This window comes from Mirounga leonina, unplaced genomic scaffold (genome assembly GCF_011800145.1).
Source record: "Mirounga leonina isolate KUSES-001 unplaced genomic scaffold, KU_Mleo_1.0 Mir_84, whole genome shotgun sequence".
NCBI classification, from domain to species: domain Eukaryota; kingdom Metazoa; phylum Chordata; class Mammalia; order Carnivora; family Phocidae; genus Mirounga; species Mirounga leonina.
In genome coordinates, this window is record NW_023270827.1 from 901,332 (window position 1) to 920,863 (window position 19,532).

General features: G+C 37.9%; 1 protein-coding gene across 3 annotated transcripts in view; it reads right to left on the reverse strand.

Annotated features, from left to right (window-relative positions):
- LOC118002868 (mitochondrial ribonuclease P catalytic subunit-like) overlaps positions 1–19,532 on the reverse strand; it is a 128,961-nt gene that overhangs the window by 88,983 nt on the left and 20,446 nt on the right. Inside the window, exon 1 of one of the 3 annotated variants that reach the window (XM_034993471.1) lies at positions 16,963–17,109. The exons of the other annotated variants lie outside the window; for them this stretch is intronic. Within the exon in view, the coding sequence (XP_034849362.1) occupies positions 16,963–17,031 (69 nt within the window). The 5' untranslated portion in view covers positions 17,032–17,109. Of the gene's footprint in view, positions 1–16,962; positions 17,110–19,532 lie in introns of those variants that run through there. 3 annotated transcript variants of the gene reach the window in all.

Genomic DNA, 19,532 nt, shown 5'->3' on the forward strand with positions numbered 1-19,532 from the left:
ATAAATAAATAAATAAATAAATAAATAAATAAATAAATAAATAAATAAAATCTTAAGAAAAAAAGAAAATTTACATATTAGTAGAGGAAACAAGCAATACCAAGATAACAAATAGATATTTAATTTTCAGTACAGAAAAGTGCCTTGATGAAAAATTAATTAGGTTAGGGTGCTAGCATGACTCTTCCTAGCCCCTCTCTAAGATATGGTGAGGAAAAGGTCTTTCTGATGAGATGACATTTAAACAAAGACTTGAATGAAGTGAAGGAATCAACCTTGCTTCCGAGGAAGAGCCTTTTAGGCAGAGGGAAAAACTGCCAAGGCCCTTAGTCAAACATCAAAGAGCTTTGCACGTTTGAGGATTAACAACTGGGCAATCTGAAAGCTCAAAGAATAAGTATAAAGTCTTTATACTTACAATTCTAAAACAGCTAATCAAAAGTCTTAAATTGTCTACCTTATTCAACTTACTAGGAACAAAGAGCAGAACTGATATTTATTGCTTTGTAGTTGTTACCTAATCACAAATGAGTAGCAAAATGATCCAAGTATGTGCAACAAAAGAGAAATAAAAGAATGGAACAGCTTATGCCGTACACATGACACATGAATTCTAGAGGTGACTCCAGCACCTGCCGTCAAAGAGCTGACTTCATAATTATAAGCGACTCTCAAAACATACATGGCAGTAAAAATTGACTCTTCTATTTATTACTCCTCCTACATTATGGATGAGAAGGCAAAGAGGTTAAGCAACTGATTTTTCTCAACAGGTGATATTCAAAGAGATGCTAAAACTTCTTTTTCACCTTGCCACTTAGAGTAGGTTAAAACTCTTCAATTTTTTGGAATGATGGTCCATGTTTAAGGTGGTTTACTTCTGAGACTTTGATACAAATCTCACCAGGAAATTCAAAACACAGCTCTCTCACTGATTTTATTGAGTTAACATCCTACTCTAGAATGGCAGCTAAGGGGAAACAGGACTACAACAATGTATACTCAAAACTTTACATCATAAAAGAAACAGTGAACTTAACATGTTAATTATATCCAATGTACTACAACAATCAGATTATATTTTCCAAAGATCAGAAGAAAGGGAGTATTAAAAAAACTGGCTTTAGTCATAGCGGATATGGAAAAACAGGGGAATACCAGCTATTTTGGTGGCAAGCACTACTCTTAACATGGGAACCACAATAAAAAATCCATCTCTGCATCTAATGGCCAAATTTCTTGTGTGCCTTCTTTATACCATGAGATACAAATAAATCCTAAATAAAAAGAATACTAAAATGACTGCCTTAATGTAGCCAGAGAAAAATGAAATCATATGTCTGGAAAACGTCACTGCAATCTAACAACTAGTAGTCTTAGAAAGCTTATACTCATTTAATAGCAAGTTACGTTTTAGAAGATATTTTTCATTTAGTAACTACAGCTATAATTACCACGGTATACTATCTTATTTTTAAATACTTATAATCTTATCTGAATTCTCTGATTCCAGTAAGATGAAAACAAAAACAAAACAAACCTTTCCTGCTATAAGTATCTAAAAAGCTGTATAAAATACAACAAAAATACCTATGCATGGCTGAACTTGTGAGAAAGAAAGAAATCTCCCAGTGCCAGAGATGAGGCCAAATCTGAAAATCAGAATGGTAAGGATAAAGGTTGATGCTAATGTTGTCTAGGAGAGAAGAAAAGAAATGGGATGGGTATTAGCAAACAGGGGCTTGGCTTTTGATACCTCCATGGGAACTGGAGATATAGCAAGCCTCCCAAATGAAGGGAGAAATTGTAAGTGAACTTCTGAATAAAAGAGGAACCTTTACAAATAGGAACACTGATATCAAAACACAATACACCACCTTCTCTATCTCTACCAGGGATCAAAGTAGGGAAAAACAAATCCCTGAACAAAAAGAAACTCCAGGCTTGTGTTTTAAATGGGTTGGAGTACAAATTTAGACGCAAAATTCATGATGCTCCACCAAGAAAGCACACAAAAACTGGTTGTGAACAAGGGGCGCCTGGCTGGCTCAGCTGGTAGAACATGCGACTCTTGACCTCGGGGTCATGAGTTCAAGTCCCACGTTGGGTGTAGAGCTTACTTTAAAAAATAAATAAATAAAAACAAAAAACTGGTTCTGATCCAGTAATATCCCTCGGACACTTGGCAGAAGCTAGCAGAAAACCTCTCCGGAGAGATACTATCAACAATCCAGACAATAAAGGAATTCTCACAGAAAGAACAAGTTCCTCTAAAACTGAACTCACCAATTTAAAATCATAAAACACAAGAGTAAACAATCTATCATGTGTGAGTCCTCTGACACAACAGAAGGATTAAATCCCAAAGAATTCAGGATAAAGAATAATAGAGAAATCTAAGAGGCAATATAAACTAAGTATAAAAAATAATTAAACATAAAAAAAAGAATCAAAACTGTAAGAAAAGAAATAGGCCATGAAAGAATGAAGAAAAAAATTTGAAAGAGAAGTTCTAAAATTAAAATTTTAGAATAATGGAAACTAAACGGATGAGAGAAAATCCAAATGTCCGTCAGGTGGTGAATAAACAAACTGTGAGGTATTAATACACTAGAATACACTCAGTAATGAAAAGGAACTACTGATTCATGTAAGATAAACTCAAAAACATATTTAAAACTATATCTAAAAACAAATATACATTATATTAAGTGAAAGACAAAAAAAATTACAGATTATATGATTCTATGAAAATTTTAGTAAAGGTGAAACTACAGAGACAGACAGCAACTAAGTGGTTGCTGGGGTTAGGAGTAGGAGCAGGGATTGCTCCCCAAAGGGCATGATGAAAGTTTGTGGGGTGAAAAAAGTATTCTAAAACTGAATCATGGTGCTAGCCACAGAAGTATATAAATTTACTCAGAAGCACTGAACTGTACTCTTAAAATGGTGAATTTTGTGGTCTATAAATTATTGAAACAATGGGGAAAAAAACCTGTAAACAAATGGGTAGAGAGAAGAACAGACACATCTGAGGTAAGAAGTAGTGAATTAGAAAACAGATCTAAAAATGTTATCCAGAATGCAATTCAGAGCTACAATGAGATGAAATATATGAAAGAGTAAGAAACATGGAGGAGAGTGAAAGGGTCCCATAAAAGTCTAATAAGAATTTCAGGAGAAGCAATACTTGGAAGATACAAGGGCTGAGAATTATTCAGAAGTAATTCAAGATATGAAACTTCAGATTCAGGAAGCTCAGTGAATCCCAAGCAGGAAAAATACATTCATACATACACATCATAATGAAACAACAGAAGTGAAAAAAAATCTTATGGCAACGATGAGGATAGAGATGATATATGGAACAAAACTTGAACGGATGGGGCGCCTGGCTGGCTCAATTAGAGGAGCGTGGGACTCTTGAACTCAGGGTCATGAGTTCAAGCCCCACAATGGGTATAGAGATTACTTAAATAAAAAAATTTTTAAAAATTGGATGGAAAGCAAATGTCTCAAAATAGAGATCAGAAGATATTGCGATACTATCTTCAAAGTGTTGAGAGAAAATATTAAATTCTATGTAATTGGGCGCCTGGGTGGCTCAGTTGGTTAAGCGACTGCCTTCGGCTCAGGTCATGATCCTGGAGTCCCGGGATCTAGTCCCGCATCGGGCTCCCTGCTCAGCAGGGAGTCTGCTTCTCCCTCTGACCCTCCCCCCTCTTGTGCTCTCTCTCATTCTCTCTCTCTCAAATAAATAAATAAAATCTTTAAAATAAATAAATAAATTCTATGTAATTAAACTATCATTCAAATAGACATTTACAGACAAAGAATAAAACAGTTTACCACTTTTATCCTGTCACTGAAAGAATGTTATTCAGGAAGATGCCCAACAGGAAGATCAGGGTTCGGTGAGAATGTGAGGGCTGGAGGTATATATATCTGTGAGTCATTGGTGCACAGGTGCTAGAGAAAACCAGAGTGGGTGAAATGGCCAGAGACAACGGGTAGTGGAGCAAAAGAAGAGGGAGGAAGCCCTCAGAAACAACAAAAACTCAGGGGATGGAGGACATATTTCATTTTTGTTTATTTATTATTGAGGACAAACTCAGTTGCATATATGAAGAAAGAGCAATAAGCTTTAAGGAGAGAACTGCAAGAAATGCAAAGGGATCTGGCAAAAATAAAAAAGAAATGCAAGAGAAAACGGAATGCAACAGTAGAATTTAAATCTCCAAAACAGTAAAGATTAGAAGTAATTTACTAGAATATGGATTTCGTGAAATACAGCACAAATGCTGAGAAATTCTACCAGAATGCAGAGGAAAAGAAGTAAGAGAGAAACAGAGAAAACAAATTATAGATACGAAGGACAGAGAATAGCCTCACAACTGTGAGGAATAAACCAGAACAAAAAGATGAGAACTAATCATTAAAAAAAAACAAACTTTCCTAATATTAAAAAAAAATCTATGTCTTTAAGGATTCATGAGATTCAAGGAAAACTTAATGAAAAAATTCACCTAGTCTTTACAAAATTTTTAATTTTGACGTTAAAGAAATCCTGTATACATCAAGCCAAATAATAGTAATAACAGAAAGACTTTTATAGTGTTCTCCATGTTCCATGTAGATCACAAAGTATAGAAAAACAAGCATTCCAAGTGCTTTTCATCTATTAACTCTCTCATTCCTAAAAATGGTTAGGAACTGAACAGATTAGGAAACTAAAGCACAGAGAAGTCAAGCAGGTCACAGAACTAGGAAGTGGTGGACCTGGGATTCAAAACCTAGAAATTCATGCCCTCATGTGTACCACAATAGCTCCGAGCAACAAAAATCAAGCTGGGAACCACAAAAGCCAGAAGACAACAAAACAACTATGTTTGAAGATGGTGGGGAGTAGTCCTCACGTGGGCCTGAATTCCCATCCACCTGCCTTGTAACAGTTTTTCCTTCTTTCTGGACAGTACATACTAATAAATTATGGTCTATGCTCTTTTTTTCCAGTTTTATTGAGAAATAACTGCTATACATGCCTGTATAACTTTTCGATGTACAGTATGATGGTTCGATTTATATACATTGTGAAATGATTGACACACTAGGTTTAATTAACATCATTTCATACAGGTACAATAAAAGGAAAAAAGTTTTCTCCTTGTGATGAGAACTCTAAAGATCTACTCTCTTAACAACTTTCCCATACATCCTACAGCAGTGTTAGCAACAGTCATCATGCTATACATTACATACTTAGTACTTATTTATCTTATAACAGGAAGTTTGTATTTTTTGACCATCTTCCTCCAATATCCCCTTCTCACCACCTTCTGCCTCTGGTAAACCACAAGTCTGATCTCTTTTTCTTTGAGTTTGGTGGGTTTTCTTTTTTTTTTTTTTTAAGATTTTATTTATTTATTTGAGAGAGAGAGTGAGAGAGAAAGAGCCCAAGAGAGGGTCGGGTCAGAAGGAGAAGCAGACTCCCCGCCAAGCAGGGAGCCTGATGCGAGACTCAATCCCAGGACTCCAGGATCATGACCTGAGCTGAAGGCAGACACTTAACCGCTTAACCGACTGAGCCACCCAGGCGCCCTGGTGGGTTTTCTTTACTTAGATTCCACATATAAGTGAGATCATACAGTATTTGTCTTTTTCAGACTTATTTCATTTAGCATAATGCCTTCAAGGTCCATCCATGTTGTCATAAATGGTAAAATATCCTTTTTTTATGATTGAATAATATTCCCATTGTATATATATGCCACAACTTCTTTATCCATTTATCCATCAATGGACACTTAGGTTGTTTCCCTGGTGTTGGCTACTGTAAATAAAGCTATGAACATGGGGGTGTAGATATTTTTTGAGTTAGTGTTTTCAATTCCTTTGCATGTAGTCCCAGAACTGGAATTGCTGGATCATATGGTAGTTCTATTTTTAATTTTTTGAGGAACCTCCATATTCCATACTGTTTCCCATAGTGGCTGTGCCAATTTACAATCCCAACAGTGCACAAGGGTTTCCTTTTCTCCATAGCCACTCTAGCATTTGTTATCTCTTATCTTTTTGACAATGGCCATTCTAACAGGTATGAGGTGATATCTCATTGTGGTTTTAATTTGTATTTCCCTAATGACTAGGGATGCGGAGTATCTTTTCATGTACCTCTTAGCCATTCACATATTTTCTTTGGAAAAATGTCTATTCAGGTCCTTTGTCCACTTTTCATACAATGATGAAAGAAATCTAAGAGAATACAAATAAATGGAAAGGTATCCTGTGTTGATGAATTGGACGAATTAGTATTGTTAAAATGTCAATACTACCAAAAAGACATCTGTAGATCCAATGCAATGTCTATCAAGTTTCTAAGCACATTTTTAAAATAGAAATAGAAAAAACACTCCTAAAATTTATATGGAACCACAAAGATTCCAAATAACCAAAGAAATCCTGAAAAAGAAGAACAAAGAACAAGGCATTATACTTCCTGGTTTCAAGCTCTATTAAAAAACTACAGTAATTAAAACCATATGGTGTTGGCATAAAAACAAACAGACCAAAGAAACAGAAGGGGAAGCCCAGAAATAAACCTAAGCATACAGTCAACTAATATTTAACAAGGGAGCTAAGAATACTCAATGGAGAAAAGATAGTCTTTTCAATAAATGGTGCTGGGAGGGGTGCATGGGTGGTAGAGTTGGTTAAGCATCAACATTTGGTTTCAGCTCAGGTCGTGATCTCAGGGTGGTGAGATCAAGCCCCATGTCAGGCTCCATGCTCAACATGGAGTCTGCTTAAGACTCTCTTCTCCCTCTCCCTCTGCCCCTCTTCCCTGCTCACTCTCTAAAATAAATAAATATTTATGGTGCTGGGAAACCTGGATATTCACATGTAAAAAAAATGAAACTTGACCCCTGTCTTACACCACTCATAAAAATTAACTCAAACTGGATTAAAGGCTTAGATATAAATCCTAAAACCATGGGGCGCCTGGGTGGCTCAGATGGTTAAGCCTCTGCCTTCGGCTCAGGTCATGATCCCAGGATCCTGGGATCGAGTCCCACATTCGGCTCCCTACTCAGTGGAGAGCCTGCTTCTCCCTCTCCCTCTGCACCTCCCCCTGCTCATGCTCTCTCTCTCTCTATCTCTCTGTCTCAAATGAATAAATTTAAAAAGAAAATCTTAAAAAAAAAATCCTAAAACCATGAAACTCCTAGAAGAAAATAGGAAAAAAGCTCCTTGACATGGGTATTAATAATAATTTTTTGGAAATCATACTTAAAGCAAAGCAACAAAATGAAAAACAAGTAGGACTACATCAAACTAAAAAGCTTCTGCACAGCAAAGGAAATCATCGACAAACTGAAAAGACAACCTATGGAACAGGAAAAAATATCTGCAACCCATATATCTGAAAGGGAGTTAATATGCAAAATATATAAGGAACTCATACAACTCAATAGCAAAGCCCCAAATAAGCCAATTTAAAAAGTGGCCTATTTTCTTTTTTCAAAAATTTTAACCACTCAGTGTTCATTATGACAAGCACAGTCCTTAGTCCCCATCCCCTATTTCACCCATCCCCTCCACCTATCTCCCCTCTGGTAACCATCAGTTTCTCTATAGTTAAAAGTCTGTATCTTGGTTTGTTTCTCTCTTTTTTCCCTTCTTTCCTCATTTGTTTTGTTTCTTAAATTCCACATATGAGTGAAATCATATGGTATTTGTCTTTCTCTGACTTATTTTGCTTAGCATTATACTCTCTAGCTCCATGCACGTCGTTGCAAACAGCAAGATTTCATTCCTTTTTATGGCTGAATAATATTCCATTGTATTTATATACCACATCTTCTTTATCCATTCATCAATCGGGCTACTTCCATATCTTGGCTATTATAAATAATGCTGCAGTAAGGGGGCATGTATGCCTCTGAATTAGTGTTTTTCTATTCTTTGGGTAAATACCCCATAGTGTGATAGCTGGATCATAGGGTAGTGTCATTTTTAACCTTTTGAGGAACCTCCATCCTGTTGTCCACAGTGGCTGCACCAGTTTGCACTCAAAAGTGGCCTATGCTGGGGCCCCTGGGTGGCTCAGTCGTTAAGCGTCTGCCTTCGGCTCAGGTCATGATCCGAGGGTCCTGGGATCGAGTCCCACATCGGGCTCCCTGCTCCGCGGGAAGCCTGCTTCTCCCTCTCCCACTCCCCCTGCTCGTGTTCCCTCTCTCTCTGTGTCTCTCTGTCAAATAAATAAAATCTTTAAAAAAAAAAAAGTGGCCTATGCTCTTACACAAGGCATGCCAATCAACACTATCGACTACTACAGACAAATGAGATTTTACCTGCATAGAAGTCTAATGAGGTATTTTTCAACTGCAGGTCACAACCCAGTACTGGGTCATGAAATCAATTTAATAGGTGGCAACCAGCATTTTGGGGGGAAAGTAAACAATTAAAATAGAATATAACATATGCAAACAGATTTACAAGTAGATTTTTCTAAAAGGCAGAAGCAAGCAGTTTTCAGAAAAAAAAAGTACAAGTGATTTTTAAACCTATGAAAAGATGCGTAACTTAGTCATTAAGAAAAATGTAAATTAATTCTATACTGAGATTCCATTTTTCACTTCAGATAGGCAAAAATCAAAATGTTTGATGACACACTGAAACACAAAACTGTAGAGAAACAAGAATTCTCATACCTTGCTGATCAGTGTGTATGTATACTGATAAATTTCCATGGAGGCCAATCAAAACTGATACATTTCCACTGCCCTAATAATACAAACCAATTTGCAGGAATCTATGTTACAGCTGTCTTGGAGTATGCGAGAAATTACAAATGTGTAAGGAGATTCACTGTGGCATTTTTGCAATAGTAAGACTTAATTTAGACAACTGAAATATCCTTTAATAGAAAACTGAATAAGTAAATTATGGTCATTCTGTTAGCTCGGATGCAAAGGGAAGTTACTCAAATCTAAGAGGGCTGAAAACTATCAAACAGAAGGGAGAGGGAGAAGGGATAAGAGTAGGGAAGGAATGTGTTTTGTTTTGCAGAATCAACAGTTCCAGCCAAGGAGACACTACTTAGGTGTTCTACCTGATAGCCCCTTTCTGTGTCTCACCTGATAGCCCCTTACACATGAGCCAGTTTGAGATAGACTGGAGTTGAGAACCCATGCAGGGGCTCCTGGGAGCTGACCTAAAGTTACCTTTAGCTCATTAGGAATACTAAGATCTCCTCCTATGGGCAGAGTTTTCCACCAGTTTTTGAACATACGATGTATATAGTAGCATACTGACATGCTAGGCACGTGCAATTGAACCACAAATTGTCTGTAAACTCCCTGCCCCGCCCCCTAATACACTGAATAAAAGCTTCCTGTACTAATCCCACAGGGAGGCAGTGCTTTTAGAGCTATGTCCCTGTCTCCTCACTTATAACAAGTAATAAAAAGTTCTTTGCAGTCCACATTTACCTTGGGTTGTGTTCAACACATGTTCTCCAGCAGCTAAGTATATTTACAAGTAGATTTGTCTACTAAATATCCCAGACAGAATGGTATTTACTCACAAGTTTAAAAGTTGTTTCTTAAATCCTGCATGGGCTTTGAGGAAACAGATCTTATTCTGTTAAAAATAGTTCCGAAATTAAATTTCTAGGCAGAACAAAAAGCTATATTCTTTTTAATCCCACTCTCCTTCCTGTTCCTATCCTATCCTCACTGACTTACAAAGAAGGGCTAAAAGAAAGGGAAAAAGGCAATACATTTTTTTTAAGGCAATACATTTTTCTAATTGCAGAGTCTTGCTCCCAAATTAGAAAGGAACAAATCAGGCAAGGAAAGGCGATAAACATGGCTCCCAGAAATGCTGTTAACCACTTTTTTTTTTTTTTTTAATTCTACTTTCAGTTAAAGGAGTTCATCTGCGCTTACACATTCTGGAAATCCCCTCTGCTTTACAACCAATCAGGAAACAACTCTAAAGCACCAATACTGTGCGAAACTTCCCTCCTTCCCTGGAAGCAAATACACAGAAAATTTAAGTCCTTACACTAGATGATCTCAAAACAAAACAAAATAAAAATATGCAGAGCTGAAACTCAGTGGAAAAACTTCCCCCCAAAAAACAGAAAGTAAACACTTTTCAAATAAGAGAGAGAAAAGTCTTGAAGAAAAATTTAGCACGATATAGAACTTGAAGTCCTCAAAAAGAGTTCCCAGAGAAAAGTAATTATAGAGGATTGTCCAAGGCTCCTTTTAAGAATCTTTATAGATTTTTCATTGTCTACCCTAAAAAAATGATCAAACTCAAAATGTTTCCTTTAACAGTAACTCTGAATACTATATTATTATTATCCTTCTCAGGTACAAGCACAAGCCCTCAGAGGAGCTGTGAAGGTACTAAAGGAGCATGGACTAGCTCTAAGTCTCTGGATTTGCATCTTCTCTACAGGCCATCCATTACCTTATAAGACTTTGGTCAAGTCAGTTCACTTTTTTGAGCCTCAAGGTTCCTCCGGTATAAAGTGGGCCCACCTACTTACTTCAAAGGGCTATCGTAAGGACTCCATAAAATTAAATGATTTGACTATAAAAAGTCAATACTACAAAAGCATCTAACATGTGCATTAGATAAGGAGCAATAATAGTACCAGTTTTATCAATAGTTTGTCACTATAAAAAAAAGGGAGGGATACCAGAAAAATAACCTTCTTCACTCCTGTCTTCACATGGTGGTAGGGTAGATGGATCCCTGTAAGTACCAATAACCTGCCTCCATATGTGTAAGAAAAGCATGTCTACACTTCATTTTTTCCCAGGTGTTCTGGTTCAGGGGCCAAACAAACCATTCAGCTCATCCCCTTCAGAAGGGCTCTGGACTGAGACTAGATCCATTACCCTTGCAGGATACATGTACAGATGATTCATAAATCAAGTGTTCTCCACTAGGACCGCCTGTCGTGCATCCCTGAAAACTACTTTATGCTTTACAATGTGCATATGTCTTCTGATTCTGCCCTCCAAACAACACTGTGAGAAAACGGAGATACACAGGGAAACCAAGTTAACCAATTACATAAAAAACACAGAACCTCTATTTCTGGCTCCTACTTACTTCACTACTTTACTGAGCTGACTAAGCTATTTCTTTTGTATATAAAGCAGAAACAACATTGTTTCGGCAAAAGCCATCAAAGTTTAAGATTTTCGCACTAGCATTGAGGCAGAATTTGCTATCACCTATACTCATTTTTATTGCTAACTACAAAAGAAAATTGTTTGGGTTGTCTTTTTGTCCTCTTCTAATGAAAAAAAAAATCAAGAATAGAAAGGGGAGAATAGAGAAGGGAAAATTTTCAATTCCTGCAACTTCTAGTGTCTGAGTAAACAATATTAATCTGACTACAGTAAAATAAGCATACAGTAAAGCCTTGTGCATCACAGTAATAAAAAGTAGCCTCCTGAAGCTGCCTACATGGAAGGCAGAAAGGAACTGGGAAGCGGCTTCATTCTGAAAGAAATCCAAAAGGTGAAAGAGTCAAAAGTAAATTGGAGAGGCAAGAATACACAGGCAGACATCTTGGGGATATCCCGGGAACACTCATAAGCTCAAATGACGTGTTTCATATATCTCATCAGCGGTTTTCCCTCCCATGTCCAACTTATACAAATACTGAATAACTTAAAACAACGTACAACTAGAAGATGAGTCACTCCACCAGTAAGCAACGAGATTAAGGGGAAATCCTATTTTCCCGTGAACTCTGACCAAGTTTGCTTGGCACAGTTTGCATGTTTGCATTATCCCTGTTAGCAATGACTGCTAATCCATGTTTGCACACTTTTTCGGCTACCATGAATTAAGCAAGTAATAGCAAGGGAGGTGTTAAGCACTCTCCCGGCCTCAAAAAAACATACATCAAACTAATAAGCAGAATTACTAGTAAGTGTAAATGGCATGTGTAATCGAATCCAAAGATCTGAGTGTGAATCCTGACTTCAAAAGTGTGGCTGTGGCAAGTTACTGAACTTCTCTGAGCCTGTTTCCTCATCTGTAGAGTATATAAAATACTCCTTCCTTCAAAATTATTGTAAAGATTAAGCAATATAATTAAGTACATGGTAGCTCTTGCTAAGAAATACAAGCATTGAAAAAAAGAAATATAAACACTGGATGATAATGTATAAATAACAATATTTACTGCATGCCTCCTGGACGCCAAGCATCGTGGAGAATACAAAGAAGGGTACCCTGTCCTTCAAAGAGCTTATAATGTGGTTGAAGAGACAGATAACCACTGTGAAAACCTAAGCACTAAACGAGAACAGACAGTATAGGGTTAATAGCCAAGTGTGTGCCAGGGTTCTGAAATGCTACAAGTTCCAAAGAAGAAAAGATAAATGCAGACTAGAGAGGCCTTCATGACAGAAAAGGGACTTGAGACAAGCCTTGAAGAAAAAAAAAGATTTGGGGACACATGTACATTTTAGAGGAGGAGAAAAAGCAGAGGAAGGAAAGGGCAAAGCAGGCCAGAGCCAGTGAGCAGTCAGCTCTGGCTGCAGCAGGTGCTCGTAGAGGAGAATGATAAGAGAGATGAGGTTTGAAAAGTGGGTTGTGGCCAAAGAAGGAGTTACTTTTAGGACAGGAATGGGAAACGGCACAAGGTTTTTGGGCAAGGGAATAATGTAATCAAATCAATGTTCTGAGAAAAAACTGATCTGGCAATAGTGTAAAAGAACAATGGAAGGAGAGTGTCGACACAAGAAAACCAGTTAGGAGGTTAACATGGAAGCTGAGGTTGAGGAAGGATCTGGTGGAGGATTGGAAGCAGTGGGAATGGAACAGCAGAGGCAGATACGAGAAATCCTGCCCAAGAGGATCCGTGACTGATTAGACACAAAGGTTAAGGATCAGAGAGGAGTCAAAAGCAGTTTTATTCTCTTCAGTCTGGGTGGCAAAGAGTAATGTCACAAAAAGAAACTCAATGGTATGTGATCAGAAGCTAGAAGGGAAGGAGCGTTTGTGAAGAATCTGATTTGTGACAAGGAATTTGAGTTCATAATGGCATAATCACATATAAATGTCACACAGGTGATTACACTGATCTAGCATTCGCAAGAACAGTCAGGATTAAAGAAGACAATTTGGGAATCACTGGGACAAAAGAGTACTAAAGCCGAGGGGGTAAAAAAAAAAATCCCATCCAGGACTCCATAAAGGCTTTGGGTCTTTTTCCAGGAGAAAAATGTATTCCACTGCAGGGAAATGGGTTTTCTCCTCCGGTGAGGAGAGGACATGGAGTCCAGGAGAGCCCAATATTCATAAAAGTCCTCTTAAAGAAGGCATCCAGATTGTGGTGTAAGTCTTTGTAAACAGCAGTGTCAGCCTACGAATAAAAGATCTGTGACGCAATGTGAATTAAGATAATGGCCATTGTCACTGGCTGCTCAACCCCATTAGGGACTCCAGTGACCTAGGCAAAGTCTGTTGAAATACACTGCACCTGTTTCTTCTGTATTTGGCCATTTTCAGATAAATGTTGGTGTCCTGAGCTATAGGAAATTTAATCTAAGTTAACCTAATTTTACCCTGGATATATGTGTGGTGTCTACCTACAAGTCCAAAACCCACCTGAAACACTGCACACATATCTACACAAAATTTTACTGAAGTTTCTGGGGGCTCAGAAACCCATGGAACAGAACCCCAAAACCACCAGAGGTAATTACAAAACAAGGAGAGGAAGAGTTACGATCCCTTCTTCTCCCCCCCAAAATTTACCATCATTCCTTTACTTTATAAGGGTATTCTACTTTAAAAGTTTTATTCTAATACAATAATGCTAAATTAAAAGTAAACACTTTTGGATTTCAATACTAGTTTAGCTTCACTGATAACATAGCTGACAGTCAGGAACAATGAATGCTGTGCTTTGGATTTGATCATTCAGCCCTGCTAGTTCTGGAAGTGATCTGTCAGGTTATTTTGGTACTTTATATAACAATCATTTCCTTACATATATCACAACACTACGTTATACCCCTTAAAATGATACAATGTTATATGTCACAGATCTCAATAAAGTTGGAAAATAAAATAAGCATTTTAAAGTAATAATCAGTTCTTATTTTCTAATAATCATCTGGTGTTTCTCTGATTGCACAGAAGCCTGATACTATAGTATCAGTGAGCAACTTGGGAAGCGGTCACTTTAAAAATTTCTCCATCCAAAGGTCTGGCCCGTGTTTATTTGCAGTACAGGCCCCCAAATATATTTTGAAAAAAATGAATCACAGTTATTAGGTCATGGGATATTGCCTGCAGAAAAGGTATTAATTTATGATAATGTCTTTCACCTTTCACCTAATGTTTAATAGCTCCTGAGCATTCACTCTACTAATAAGTTCTTTTCACTTCTCAGGGACATTGCACCCAGGCACAGTACCTGATATGGCCTTACCCTATTTTCCTGAAAAATATCCCCTCTCACTTTTCTCATTTTGGGGAATTTGTAGGTTAAATAATCAGTTCAACCCCAAAGACAAGCATTTATACTGTATTAATCTGCAAAGGAGATAGAGTATTTTTATTAACATGGCAGAATGCAATTTTGCCATTTATGGTCTTTCAGTTAGTTTGCAAAGAAGCATACTGTTAATTAAAGCAGTGGTCCATCAAGATGAATGCCCGCCTCTGAGACTACAGAGTCATCTGCTATTTCAAATCATCTGAGCAAATCTACCACTGGCACAAATGCAGTGAATTTATAAACAAAACAAAACAAGTGTTCACATCAGTTGTGTAGGTAGCTCAATCCATAAATATTCCACTCTTTCCATTATAAATCTCCAAAAGTAAAGCCAGCATTCTTAAGTGCAGGAAATCACATTTTACTACCCTGCAGCTGCTCATAGCTCAGGAAAACGCAAAAACAAAGAGGAAATACGCCTGGAGATCTTATTAAGAGTGGAAATCCCCTTACTCCACATCTTCCAATTAGCACTGCTGAGAACATAAGCTCTCAGGTTCAAATTTCCCTTTGTGGAAGGCCTAACCACACCGGAATTAATCTGCAGTTGCCACCTGCACTAAAGACAGGGATACATGCCCTCTGGAGCATTCCAGATTGCCACTTTAGCTATAGTTTTCACTACAGAATGGATTAACATGTAACGGATTTTTTTTTTAAACTCCAGAACAGACATTAATCTTTCTGCAAAGCGAAAGCAGCGTGGTTCAACAGAAATCTCTCTCCTGCTCTTGATCTAAATTTCATCTTTCATGCGTTTCCTAATGGCAAAAAAGAACATTTATCATGTGCAAAAGACATGACAATTTTCAGTATTTTTAAATATTTGATTAAAGAAGGGTGTTTCACTTTCTATAGTGACATTTCTAAACTATTTTCACATTTTACAATGAATATTTGGGGAAAAGTATAGAAAGATGTTGTCTCTGCATGTAATTCACTAATGATACATTGTTTTATTAATCTCCCTCTTCATAATTTCTATCCTGAAAGCATCCATGTATTTGTTTATGGCAACTTTTTAAAAAAAATGATTTTTACAATGAAAATGTCAAACATATACAAAGTAGAATAACATAATAAATTCCAATGAACCCATACACTAACTTTATCAACTCAGGGCCAATCTTGTTTCATATGTAACCCTACCCGCTCCATCCTCCATTTCCCAGTTATTTATTTTTTTAAGATTTTATTTATTTGAGAGAGAGAGACAGAGATAGCAAGAGAAAGCACAAGCTGGGAGGAAAGGGGGAAGCAGGCTCCCGCTGAACAGGGAGCCCCACTCGGGACTCGATCCCAGGACCCTAAGATCATGACCTGAACCAAAGCAGACGCTTAACCGACTGAGTCACACAGGCACCCCTCCCAGTTATTTTTGAAGCATATCTCAGACATCACATCATTTCATCCTTGAAATTCAGTGCATAGCTCTAAAATATTAAGTTTTAAAACATAACTCACTGGCATTATTACACCTAAAAAATAATAAACAATAATTTCCTAATATTTCCAACAACTGTTGTTCAGATTTCTCTGATTGTTCACATCAGGAATTAAAAGCCAACACAGTCCATACCCTGCAAATGATTGACACAATACAAATTGCTTTTGATTTACAGGTCTCTTTCTGTCTCCTTGCAATTGATTTACTGGAAGATACTGGGTTGTCTCACAGAGTTTCCTATGGACTGGATTTGGTATTGTAGTCTTCAGGTATAACATATCCCCTATATTTCCTATAAATTAGTAGTTGGCTCTAGATGCTTGATCAGATTCAAGTTTGATACTTTCACATACCACATTGTTAACTCTTTTATCTCTTATTTCTTGAAACCTACCGGGAGAAGAACCACTGGCTAAATTTCCACCCAATGTTAAAAAGTAGTACTGAATAATAAGGAGTGTCATGTGCTCTGCTCAAGACTTAACTTTGAATTTCTACCTTTGAAAGGCAGAGAGGTAAAGAGCTTCACCCCACTGAAACCTCAACAATGATTTGATGCTCCCTTTCTTCCTTCCCAGACTGACACTGCTAGATACAGATTCTGCATTTTTATTCATCTAAATCACAACTTCCTCTTCTACTCTGTACTGTTTTCAGGGCTCCACTCTCAGCTCTGCTCCCACTAGGAAAGGAAACGGAGAACAAGAATACAGTAGTCCCCCTTATCTGTGGAGGATTTATTCCAAGACCCCCAGTGAATGCTTGAGACCATGAATAGCACCGAACCCAAATACATTATGTTTTTTCTATACATACATACCTATGATAAAATTTAATGTGCAAATTAGGCATAGTAAGAGATTTATGACAATAACTAATAACAAAATAGGACAATTAGAACAACATACTATATAAAAGTTATCTGAATGTGGTCTCTCTCAAAATATCTTTCTTGGACTGTACTCACCCTTCTTGTGATGATGAGAGGTGATAAGACGCCGATGTGATGAGATGAAGTGAGGTAAATGGCACGCATTGTGACACAATGGTAGGCTACTACTGACCTTCTGACAATACATCAGAAGGAGGATCATCTGCTTCCGAACCATGGCTGACTACGGGTAACTGAAACCGTGGAAAGTGAAACTGAGGATAAATAGACACTACTGCAATGAAGTAACTTTCCAATGGTCACTATAAAGATGATGTTAGGGGCGCCTGGGTGGTGCAGTTGGTTAAGCAGCTGACTCTTGGATTTAGGCTCAAGACATGACCTCTTGAGATCAAGCCCTGAATCAGGCTCTGTGCTCAGCCTGGAGTCTGCTTGGGATTCTCTCCCTTTCCTTCTGCCCCTCCCGCTGGTGCTCTCTCTCTCTCTCTCTCTAAAATAAATAATTCTTAAAAAAAAAAAAAAAAGATGATGGTGGCTCAGTTGGTTAAGCAGCTGCCTTCAGCTCAGGTCATGATCCCAGGGTCCTGCTCAGCAGGGAGCCTCTTCTCCCTCTGCCTGCCACTCCCACTGCTTGTGCTCTCCCTCCCTCTCTCTCTCTCTCTCTGTCAAATAAATAAATAAAATCTTTAAAAAAAAAATGAGGTTAAATGAGTTAAGTTATAAAGTACACACAATAGTGACTAACATATAATAAGCCTTATATAAATGTATGCTTTATTTTTAAAAAAGCATAGTTAAAACTAATAAGCAGACTATTTTTTTTTCAAAGATTTTATTTACTTATTTGACAGAGAGCGAGAGCAGGAACACAAGCAGGGGGAGTGGGAGAGGGAGAAGCAGGCTTCCCGCCGAGCAGGGAACCCGATGTGGGGCTCGATCCCAGGACCCTGGGATCATGACGTGAGCTGAAGGCAGACGCTTAACGACTGAGCCACCCAGGCACCCGATAAGCAGACTATCTTAAAAGATCTCTTGAATTTCTTCAAGAATACAAATACTCCCTTCTACCTTGCATTTTAAAGGAATAATGTATTCCACATATAGGTAAATGTTCCAGATAACTGAGGCATGCTCCTTTAAATGCCCAACTTTATTCCATTTTAATCTTTTAAAGTCAAGATAACCCTGGACAGAAATTGTTAGAAATATGTTACATACTTTCCTTTGTCAAATGAAGAATACCAAACAATCTTATTAAATTTCTTAGTGACCTGGTATTTCATTATGAACATAGGTAAGTTTAATGAATAGAACTCAGGGGGTGACTCAGTTGGCTGGGCGGCTGGCTTCAGCTCAGGTCTTGATCCTACTGGAGTCCCAGTATTGAGTTGCGCATCCGGCTCCCTGCTCAGCAGAGAGTCTGCTTCTCTCTCTGACCTTCTCCCCTCTCGTGTGCTCTCTCTCTCTCTCTCAAAAAGATAAATCTTAAAGAAAAAAAAATGAATATGACTCCTGGGTGGCTCAGTTGGTTAAGCAACTGCCTTCGGCTCACGTCATGATCTCAAGGTCCTGGGATCGAGCCCCACATCGGGCTCCCTGCTCAGCGGGAAGCCTGCTTCTCCCTCTCCCTCTGCTGCTCCCCATGCTTGTGCTCTGTCTCTCTGTCAAATAAGTCAGTAAAATATTAAAAAAAAAAAGAGACTGAGTTTCAGCCAGAGTGACATGAAAAGCTCTTGGAGAGTTTTAAGAAGAGAAGTGACATGCTCTGACAGGGATTTAAAAGGATCACTGGCAGAAGACAAACTTGGGCATTGGGAAACAGGGAAACCAGTTAGGAGGCTACTGCAGTTGCTAGGTCTAGAGATAATGGTGCCTTGGATCAAAATCTTGGTAGTAGTGAAGGTGACGAGAAATGGCCAGGAAATGGACAGGATTTTCTGGTAGACTGGAGGTAGGGTATGAAGGAAAGAAAGCGGGGAGTCAATAATGAGTGACATTACTGGTATCTGAATAACTAGAAGGAGAAAGTTCTATTTACCAAGAGAAGAAAGGTGGTAAGAGGGGCATCTTTAAGATCAGGAGTTTAGAGCTATGGAAAATGAAGGAGACCTTTGCCCTTACTCTCAACATTTCTGCTGCTGCCATTTCACATTGATAGTTTTCTCTTCCCTCAGAAGTAAACAGTCTTCAGTACCAGTGTGTTATTGTTTCTAATCTATCTTAGTCCCCATTCTATTCTCTAGGGAGACATAAATGAGAAGGCAATAAAAACTGATACATTTATTCAACAGTGAAAGAAAAACTGAATCAGAAATCTGAGGCAGCATTTTCTAAGGAAAAGAAAACTAAAAGTGGGGTCACTCTGGGTAGTGCATCACTTCCAACACATTATTTCTAAAAATTCATTTAAAATGGTTATTTAGAACTCACAATATTTTTCCTGTAAGTACAAATTTATTACAAATGACTTGGTTTCCATGCCAACTACATAACGGGGCTACATTATAACAATAGCAGTACCAGCCTGAATTCAAGGGAGAAAACATCACAGGGTGTAAGAGAGACCAGACTTTCTTGCCCTTGGCCTAAGAAAAAAAAAGTTTCTCCTTTGCACACTCCCACCTTGTTCAAATCTCCCACACTAA